Source organism: Microtus ochrogaster, linkage group LG3 (assembly GCF_000317375.1).
Source record: "Microtus ochrogaster isolate Prairie Vole_2 linkage group LG3, MicOch1.0, whole genome shotgun sequence".
Lineage (NCBI taxonomy): Eukaryota > Metazoa > Chordata > Mammalia > Rodentia > Cricetidae > Microtus > Microtus ochrogaster.
In genome coordinates this window covers 42,291,329-42,302,173 of record NC_022029.1, presented here as the reverse complement: position 1 = coordinate 42,302,173, position 10,845 = coordinate 42,291,329, and the positions used below count along the sequence as shown (strand labels likewise).

The window sequence follows — 10,845 nt, the reverse complement described above, 5'->3', positions numbered from 1 at the left end:
CTAAGCACTAAATAGCTTATTTTTTATTTTCTATATTATAATAATAAACATTTTAAGAATAACTTTTTAATAGCTTTACCAATTTAATATGCTTTATTCCTTTTACTGATTTTAAAGGTAATTTTGGTAGAAATTACTAGAAGTGATTTTGATTTTGATGTTACAAAGCACTGTCCATACCTTTCTATTTTTGAAATTCATTGATTATTTGTGAAAGTAGAGCATTGCTTTCTGTAAATAATGATTATAAGCTGTCGTAGTTTTAGTTGCCAACTTGACACAAACTTAAAAGTCACCTGGACAAAGGGACCTCACTGAAGAGTTACCTTGATGAGATTGGTCTGGAGCCTTGTCTCTGGGGCGTTTCTCAGCTGTGGGTGATGCCATCAGCCTGGGCTGGATTGAAAGCTAACTGAGGGGTTAGCTATTGAGAGTGTTTAACTGCTCTTGCAGAGAACCCAGCTTTGTTTCCCAGCACCCATATAGCAACTCACAACCCACTGCAACTCCAGTTCCAGGGGGATCCAGCACCCTCTTCTGACTTCCTCGGGTACTAGGACACATATGGTCCGTAGACATACACACAGGCAAAATGTTGATATATATATATATATACACACACACAAATTTTTTTAAAAGTAGCTAAACATGAGTCTGTGATCAAGCCAGTAATGATTATTCCTTTTTTGGTCTGTACTTTATTTCTTACTTGATTTTAAGTTCCTTGATTTTAAGTTCCTTCCTTGACTTGCCTCAATGATGGATTGTGACCTGAAAGTATGATCCAAATAAACACTCTATCCCGAGTTTCTCTCAGTCGGATTGTATTACACAGAAGCAACTAGAACATCAGTGAAGTATGTTTTCTATGGAGTGAAAAAGATCTTCTGCCATTTTATTTTGCTGTTGTTTGTTTGTTTGAGATAGATTCTCACTGTATAGCCCTGAGTGTCCCTGATTGACTTGGTATTTGCTATGTAGACCAGGCGGGGCTCAGATTCAGATCTGCCTGTCTTTGTCTTGGTAGTGATTAAAGACATGTGCCACCACATGTAGCTACTTCAGCAGCTTATTAATACATAAATTGAGTTGGTTGTATTATGGACATATTCAATGGCCTTCCAAAGAGAGCATTGTCTGATCTACATAGTCTGATAGATTTAGAAATTTTAATATATCCCCCACTGTAACTGGTTTTACCAATTTTTCTTGGATTTAAAGTCTCTTCAGTCTGTTGATGGTAATAACCTAATAGAAAATTTTTCTGGTCGTGTGTGTGTGTGTGTGTGTGTGTGTGTGTGCGCGCGCGCGCGCAGGTGTTTCTGCATAGGTACATATGTACAGAGGCCAAAGTTGATGTTCTCGTCTATTACTTGCTCTCCATCTTATCTTTCAAGACAGGGTCTTAATGTAACTCAGCAGTTCATCTAGACTAGCTGACTAGAGAGCTTCAGGGGTCTGCCGATTCTGGGGTTACAGATGCATGCCACAAGGCCCTGCTTTTACATTGGCGTTGGGAAGCTAAACTCGGGTCCTTATGCTTGTACACTGAGTACTCTGCCTTCTAAGCCACTAGCCTTTTAAAATACATATTTCATAGTTAAATTATTTGCACAAATATTATGCAGCTTGAGTATTCCTTTTTGTATTAGAACTTTTTAAAGAAAGGTCTCATGCAGCTAAAGCTGGAGTTGAAAGCCCTCTGCCTCAAATCCACCTCCTGAACTGTTGAGATTGCCAATTACACACAACTGTGTTTGGATCTTTTGTGTTATATTTTTGGTTTATTGTGTATTAGTGTTTTGCCTGCATATTTATGTGTACCACGTGCATGCCTGGTGCCCATGGAGGTCAGAAGAAGGCATTGTATTCTTTGGAGCTAGAATTGAATGGTGGTGAGCCGCCATATGGGCACTGGGAACTGAAGCCAGGTCATCTTCAAGAACAAGTGCTCTCAACTGCTGAGCCATCTCTCTGGTCCCTAATGCTATATTTTACTCTGTCTCATATAAGACTTTGACCATATTCTGTTTTAATGTCATCATTTGATGGCAGTGATGATTTTGCAGCACTGTGGATCACAACCCAGTTTGTGCATACCAAGCAAGTGCTCTTCCCAATCATCTGGTATTATTTGAATTTACACTTCTCAACCTGTAAATGCTTTGTTTACCTTCTTTACCTTGCCATAACCGGTTAGCCTGCTGTAGTTGTGTGAACTCCAGGTGGTAACATATAAGTGTCTGATTTGGGGTCAGAATCAAAGGATTTTGTTACTCATGAAATAACTTCAACAACCAGCAAACCCTTTTGTCTGTCTTGAAGCCCTGAGTCCCACATTAGTGAGCAGCTCTAATGAAGAGGAGTTAAAAGAAGCTGTGCCTCTTCCTTGAGGCATGCCTTCCCTTAGCTCTGGAACTGACGCTGCTGTTGAGATAGGTGTCCTTGAAGAGATGCCCCAAGAGCACAGAAACCAGACCCAGGGAGAATGGCCTTCCAAATATGGTTTCTTTGATTGCTTTTGCATGCCATCTTTGTTTTTGCTCCTTTTTAAAATTAACTTTTCTTTTTGAATAGGTATGATTGCATGGTTACAATACAGAGACAGAAAATACCCAATGAAAAGTCCCCTCTCACCTTAGCAAGCCCCAGTTCTTTCCAGAAGTGCTTTAATTTCTTACACTCATTCCAGCAGAGAGGGTATTTAGGTGTGTTTCTGTTTTGTTTTTTTATTTGTTTGTTTGTTTTGTTTTTGCAGTGTGCAGCATAAAACTTGGGGTCTCATGAATGTTCTCTATTGCTAATCTATATCCCCATTCATGTTTATGCAAACATGTTCTTTCTGCATTTACTTTATGACCATTCTGTACATAATTACAAGCTTTCATATGTTATATGCCTTGTAGTCCTGCTCAGTCAAGGTTGTATGTACTTTTGCATCCCTGATAATGACCGATCCTGACAATGATGGTCCATTGTAGTTCTAGAGGGATTAGAGTTCTTTTCTGGGTTTGCTTTCTCTTCCATTGTGGCATTTCTACATGTACAGGTACACACATATACACATAGTTTTTAAAAGTTACATTTAACAAAAGAATATTTTTCCTAAATATATGATCCTCTCCTACTTGAGAATTCACACAGTTTAAGTTGTCTAAAATGGTTTTGGTGTGTGTGTGTGTGTGTGTGTGTGTGTGTGTGTGTGTGTGTGTGTGTGTGAATTAGTAATGGTATAGACCATTAATCATCTTGGAATAACCTGTCCCATGCCAGATGCAGTACTAGATAGTCAAGTATTAGTCATGTCTAGGCACAGCTTTATGAGGTAGCTGCCACCCCATGTGCTCCTAAATAAACTGGAGGTTGAGAATCAAACCTGGAACTGTCTAAACTATACCCACGGTAGGTTTTTTTTATGGGTTTGAGATTGGGTTTTTGTTTCTGTATTCAAATTTATTGCCATTTTGAGCCTACATTATAGCTTCCTGCATTATTCTAATTTTAAAGTACACAATAATAAGCTTGAAAATCATGTAAAATAATAATGGATTTTTGTTTTTTCAGTAACTGATTTCCCCCCTTTGTAGTAAGGGATTCAAAGCAAATGAACCTGACTCATAGTTAAATATAATTTAAAGAACATAATTTGTTCTTTTTTTTTTTTAAGACCGGGTTTTTCTGTAGCTTTGGAGCCTGTCCTGGGACTAGCTCTTGTAAACCAGGCTGGTCTCGAACTCACAGAGAGATCCGCCTGCCTCTGCCTCTCAAGTGCTGGGATTAAAGGCATGTGCCACCACCACTCAGCTCTTTTTTTTATGTATATTCAACAGTTTGTTTTTACAAATAGAATGCCACTTAGGGCAATATTTGATTAGAGTATAGCAAATAATTATGATTTTGTTTGTTTTCTTTTTGTGTGAAAGAAAAGGGGCATAGCTTGAAAGTTTGGAAGATTGGGGAGTAATTCCACAGAATGCTAATTCCTTAGGTGTCTGGTGTGGCTCCTTGCAGCCTATAAGGAACTTAGCTTTATTCAGTACTGTGTTTTGAGTTTGCTTTTAGGTCTCCTTGGGAATGGGAGTGTGATTGTAAACCGTCCTTCATCCCTTTCGTTCCAGCTTTCCCATTCCAGAGCCAAGTCCACTTTACTTTGTCACATTTTCTTAGAGGAGATGTCAAGTGTGAATTTCCAAGCATATAATTTTTAAATTACTAAAAATTCTGCCCTTAAATATTTTTGTTTGCTTTTGAGACATGTGTACTGCATTACTATAGCCCAAGCTGGCCTCTAGTCCCGCCTGCTCAGGATTTTAGACGTGAGCCATCACTCAAAAGCCAAGAAGCATCTCATTTTTAGATTGTAACAGTGCAGTTGAAGGGTAGCTGCATGGTTAATAGCATTGACTCTTAGTTATACTTACACAAAGGAAAGCATACGCCTGCTGACTTTGCTTGCATCAAGGCAAAGAAACTAATAATTCCAGGTGAGCCAGAACGTGACTGAATAGGATAGGACCAATACTCACCAAGGTTTCTAGTTTGAGGCACACTAGTAAAGGTTGATACCATACTTTTATTGATATATTTAACTTAGAAATCAGCCTCACTTTGTTAAATATCATTTATAAACTGCATTACAGTATTTGAATAAAACAGCTCATGGATCTGAAATGTCAAGTCTTAGTATTGACTCTTGTTAAACTAATTAAGAGATCTGAAAATATTAATAAAAGAGCCCCACTTTTCATTATTTGAATAATTGCTTTTACTAATATTGTGATTTTTTTTAATTCTTGATTTTCTAGGGATTATTTCACATTTCAGCTGCTTTTGTTTTCTTCTGCTATCATTGAGGGTTCAAGAAAAAGTAAATCTTCAGGTAAAACGCCTGATCTGTGATAGTGCTCGGCATCGTATTGGCTGGAAAGATGAGCCTCCTGTTTGGTGCTTGTTGGAAAGTTAACTGTGGTGATTTAGACTGTGCATGGAGTCCTGGCTGCCTCACACTCGGCCTTGGTTTTGTTTTGGCTTTGGAGACTTTTGGCTGTCTGCTTTTCTTCATGTTGTCTTGATCCACAATAACTGTATGGATATGTGCTTGGACCTGCTAAATATTTTAATTTTGCATAGTTGGCTGCTTGAATTGTAAGTACTCTCTTTGGACAATGCACACTTAAAGAGCTTGAGAAGCTGTAACTGAAATACCAATTTACAGAAGTTTCTAATTAGCTTTTAAATGTATGTTCATTAGCTTTTATGTATTTTGAGGTTTGATATTTTACCATAAGTTGAAAATTCAAGAGCTCATTCTAGTTGGTATGTGGCCAATGTAGATAGCACAGATAATACTATTTCTTTTATAATAAAACATGTTGTTGGCCAGGATTACTTTAAGCTCTTGAAGCAGTGGAGCGCGAGCGACTTCGTACCACACCACCTTTATAATGTATTATTAACTTCTGAAGATGAAGTGTGACCAGTGTTTCCCCAGAGGCTGGTGAGAAATGGTTCCATGGCTAACAGTGTGTGTGCTGCTCTTAGAGAAGACCCTAGTTCAATTCCTAGTACCTTATAAGGCAGCTCACAACTGCCTGCTGCTCCCGCTCTGTTGGATCCAGCGCCTTTGGCCTCAGGGCACTAGCATACACAGAGTTTTAACAGAACTCAACCAAAAAAGAATACATTCTCTAAAAATGTGGTCCTCTCCAGCTTGAGAATTTCACAATCTTATGGTTGTCTAACATTGTTCATTTACATCAGTATTTATGCTTCTTTAATATGAAAGCTTTTAAAAATGAAGTTTTTTTTCATTATAACACAATTTATGAAGTAGGCAAAAACCTATTTAATTTAGCCAACCAAAAGTTTTGGTTCTAGAACACAACTAATTTAATACTTCAGTTAACTTACTTAACTTCCTCCAGCCTTTTTGCTCATGTATAAATGTAGATGGCAATTGTTATTGTGTAAGATTAACATAAAGTATAAGTATGTCCAAAAGAATGTAATAACGTGCTGGTTTGTATGCCTGTGGGAAGGAAGGCACAGCATATGCAGCACTGGGCAGCACCGTCTGCATGCTGCTGTGCTGGTCCGGCCATAGTCACAGGTGTGTCAAGACGGCTAGGGCAAAAGTGCCTAAAGCGTTCCTAGTCAACAGGGATTTCTTTGAACAACTGGAATATTAGGATGGGTAAGAGAAGGGATAGGATGCTAATTGACTTTGGTTTTTGAAGAAGTCCATAAGGTACTTCCTACTAATAAAGCAAATCTCATGTAGTCTTTTATAATTTAGAGTATTTTATATAATTCTTTAAAATCTTAACTATAATATTTTGAGTACATATCCTACGTTAATACTAAAATCAAGTAGGATGTTTCAGAGGTTGACTAATTAGTCAAACTACTAGCAAAATGGGAATCTGTATTAGATTTTCAATTCTCGGCTTTTTCATTTAGTTTTGTTTTTGAGACAGGGTCTCATAACCTAGACTGTCCTCAAACTCACTATTGTAGACCAGGTTGGCCTTGAACTCATGGAGAGATACTCTTGGTGGCCCATGCCTCTACTGCCACCACGCCCGACCCATAAATTTTTGTGGATGGGGTGTGTGTGTGTGTGCGTGTGTGGGTGTGTGTGTGCATGCGCATGTCCGTCCCCAGTTTCTCGCTATGTGCTCTGTCCTTGAATACCTTTCTCCCATCTTAGCCTCTTAGCTGTAGACTGTCCACCACACCCAACTCAACTTCAGATCTCCTGTACTTCCTGCCCTTCTTTAGTGACCAGTTCCCTTTCTGAAGCAGGTGTAGATTGTAAGACACTGAGAAGCTCTGTGTTTTGATGAACTGCACCACAGAGGGATTCTGGCACCCACCTCTTGTTAAAAGTCTTGTCTTACTTTCCTTTTCCCTTATCTGTATGCCAAAATTAATACATGGCCTGAGAGGTAGGATGATGCACAGTGCTCCAGGTGTGTTAGGTCGGTGATGGACACTTAGAAAAATGCACTTCAATTTTCACATTGCATGGTGATTTTTTTAACTGTAAAAATGTTTTCATGTAGATTTTTATGGGGGGGGCTTTAACTTTTGAAAAACTGAACATTTTTCCTTGATTCAGTGATTATGAGTTTTTATTTCAAGAATGAACTACTTTAGTTGCTTACCAGATTACATTTGACATTGAGTAGCTGGAGTGTTAACGCTGGCAGTGCTAGGGGAAGCTGTTTGCAGCAGAGGCTGAGCTGTGGCTGTAAGCTGCTGTCGGGGTGTGGGTGTGGGTGCCTATCTTGATATTAAAGTACAGTTGTCTTTGTACCAGGGCTGAATAGAACTAAAGATCAAAATAACTGGCTTTAGTACAGCATTCTGAAGTTAAGGTATGAAGTATCTGAGGGTTCATACTTGCCCCCATCAAGTTTAAAACAGCATTATTCAACACTATATTCAGAGCATGTTAAAGTTCTACATATTTCTATTTTATGTTGAATCTGTTATGTAGAATACAAAAAAATAGTAATGATGTTTGTTTTTCAAATGCTCGTTTCATTCATCTTATTTTGTGATGAGCGTGAGAGTTCTTCCGACACCAGAATGCATTGTCAGGCAGCTGGAAGAGACTGGTTTGTTTTAAGATCAATGGGTGCTGCAGTTTTGTTTGCTTTTGTTTCTTTAGAAGCAGGGTCTCTCGATGACTCAGGCTAACCTTGAAGTTGCAGTCCTCCTGCCTAAGCTCAGAGTATGTGTCATAACTTACGGGGCTATGTTTTTCTTACTTGAGTTATATGAAATTGGTAATGCATCTCATAATCATTTATGGGTTGCATAATAAGGAGTGCCTCATTTTTGAAGTTTATTAGAAAACTCATTCACAGATTTGTTTGGTTTTATATTGATTTATCTTTGTGGGTAAAATCTACGTGGTAGGAATATACTGTATATTTTAGAATACTGAATTTTTAGAGCAAACCTTTACAGAATGGTTTTTCTCTGTTTTGCAATGCTGGGAATGAAACCCATCCTTTTTACTCTTCCTGCTGTCTGTGTGCTTAGTGCTTTCACTGGAAACTGGGTCCTTGAATGATAGACTAGACACTAAGACTTCAGTGGAGAGAAAGGGGCAAGAAGGAGACAGAGAGAACTCTAATGTAGGAAGAAAACAGGAAAGGGGAAATGGTATACCACTTTCTTTTATCTCTGTTAGTTGCCGATCATAATGCATTAACTTATGAGTGCTGATACCTTTTTTATTTATGGAAGTTGTTCATTGCCAGGCTTTTCTGTGGACCAAAATAGACTATTTTTCCTCCATCTGCTGTCTCAGAATGAATCATTGAGAGGGAGCCACACTATTCTCTGTAGGCTTTTTATTTATACTCTGCAGAGATGGCATGGTTTTCAGCGCAGGTATCACAAAAGATACCTAACTAACATGCTAGTTTAGGCAGGGTTAAAATTGAACATTAAGCACATGTAGTACTGGGATCTTTATTCCCAGCACTCAGGAAGCAGAAACAGGCAGAGGAGGATCTCTGTAATTGAGGCCAGCTTGTTGTATATAGTCAAGCCAAGTCAGCCAGGTCTGCATATTAAGACCCCGCCTCAGAAATAAATGAATAAATAAATAAATAACATTAAAACGATTTAAACTGCAATTTCAGAGCTCTTTAAAGGAATATCTGCTTTGCAGTAAGAGTTTTTCTGTTGGGTTTTTTTAAACACTATAGAGTCTTCAAAATACCATCAGCGCTGTCTGGAAGGCACTCTGATCACCATCTGGGGTTGGTGTGGTGTTGTTGACAAAAGGGCTGTGAAGGGTTTCCTCCTTGCCCAGTCTCTGAAACCCTCCAGTTTCTAAACAAGAGTATTGATATCCTTCTGCCTTTTTTTTTTTTTTTTTTGAGATAAGGAACTTTTTAGCAGTTTTCTGTTCAGGGTGATTTCTTTTTATTTCCATTAATTAAAAAACTTAAAAAGGTATTTTATATTCATGTCTTTTCAGTGATACTGCACTAAACTTTTTTGAACTATTGTGGACACTACACTAATATTGATACATAGCAGAAAGAATATTAATTCCAGATAACAAATGACTGAGTTGTTGGCTGTTTGGATCAGACTCTTGTGTGAGTTGAGAACTATTGTAGTGTGTCCTTGCTTACTCTTATGCCTTGGTGAAGCAGGTTTGATGAACATCATTCAGTGTGAACAGCGCTTCAAGTACAGGTGCTGAGTTTTGTATAGTTAGTTGTACAGGTATAGTAAGTCATTCTCTGCTTGTTTTTGTTTTTAGTTTCTCAGGCTAGTTTTCTTGTACTGAATTCATTTTTTTCTTCACAGAGGATGTGCTGAGTAAAGATGCTGGGGAATGTGCAATATGCCTTGAAGAATTGCAGCAGGGAGATACCATAGCACGACTGCCTTGCCTGTGTATATATCATAAAGGGTAAGTTTAGTATTGCTCTAGCAAGGTTGATATTAAAGCAAAGTGATTATTCTCTTAGTTTCAAACATTGTAGTCAGGGCTAAGCGGTTTCTTCTTCATTCTAATTCTTCCTCTCAATTTAGAATCTCAGTAGCACCCCACCCACCTCCCGTTCTCCCCCTTGCTCAGATAAAATCTGAACAGATGCCTGTTGTAACTAGACTGCCGTTTATAAAGCCCTTAGTGTGGTGCAGCTGTCTGTCTCCATGTAGATCAGCAGGTGGTCTGTGTCAGCCGAGCAGCCCTTCATTTACAGCTGGAGAAGGAGAAGGAGGAGGTTTCTCCAGGCCTCTATTTCTAGCAAGTGGCAAACCAAGATTCCAACAAACTGGGAATTCCAGGAGATTGACTCCCAAGCCCATCTGTTCTTTTTATACATTCTTCTTGCTTTCAGAATAATACAGAACGATTTTGAGTTTAAACTACAAAGCCAGGTGTGGTCACGTACTTCTTTAATCCCAGCACTCAAGAGGCAGAAGCAAGTGAGTCTCTGTGAATTATAGGCCAGCCTGGTCTACATAGTAAGTTCCAGGGCTAGTAGAGAGACCCTGTTGCAAAACAACCACTATTTAAGGTAGCCACATAAAGAATAGAAAATTAGGAACCAGATTGTTGGCTCAGGCGTTAAGAGCACACACTGGTCAGTTCAGCTTCCAGCACCTGTGTCAAGCAGTTCACAGCCACCGACAGCTCCAGCTTTGGGGAGGGTATAGGCAGAGGGATCTAACACCTCTGGCTTCAGAGGGCACTGGTACTCAAATGCACACATATACAAAATTAAAAGAAATAATAAAATACATTTAAATTAAAAAAAATATGAAGTTGTAGCATTCAAACCAAGGAAAAGAATAAAATGGAATTTTACCTAAGAATAGGGGAGATGGTAGCAAAAACAGAAAGCAGAGTAAATAATTCAAAATAAGGAGACCAAAATAAATCCAAACATACCAGTAATTATATCTATAAGAATAAACTGAAAGTAGGTGAAATATTAGAATATGATGTTGATAAGTAACATGCTTGAAAGGTACAGGCGCTAATATGTAATTAAAGGATAGAGAGCTATATCCAGGCAATGATAACTAAACCTAACATTGGGTACCAATGCCACACAATGTAAACCATTAAAGGATGCTTCATTTAGAACATTACTATATAATGGTAAACACTGAAATTCTTGTTGATGATCTGTGTTAACATAAAAAACTGACAACTGTGCCATCATAATGGAAAATTTTTATTTATTTATTATGTATGAAATATTCTTTCTGTGTGTATGCCTGCAGGCCAGAAGAGGGCACCAGATCTCATTACAGATGGTTGTGAGCCACCATGTGGTTGCTGGGAATTGAACTCAGGAC

At 38.4% G+C, this 10,845-nt stretch overlaps 1 protein-coding gene across 1 annotated transcript in view; it reads left to right on the top strand.

The window, feature by feature from the left end:
• The window catches only part of Znrf2 (zinc and ring finger 2), a 37,897-nt gene that overhangs the window by 6,274 nt on the left and 20,778 nt on the right, over positions 1–10,845 (top strand). Inside the window, exon 3 of the mRNA XM_013351364.2 lies at positions 9,340–9,445. Coding sequence (XP_013206818.2) covers positions 9,340–9,445 — 106 coding nt within the window. The remainder of the gene's footprint in view (positions 1–9,339; positions 9,446–10,845) is intronic.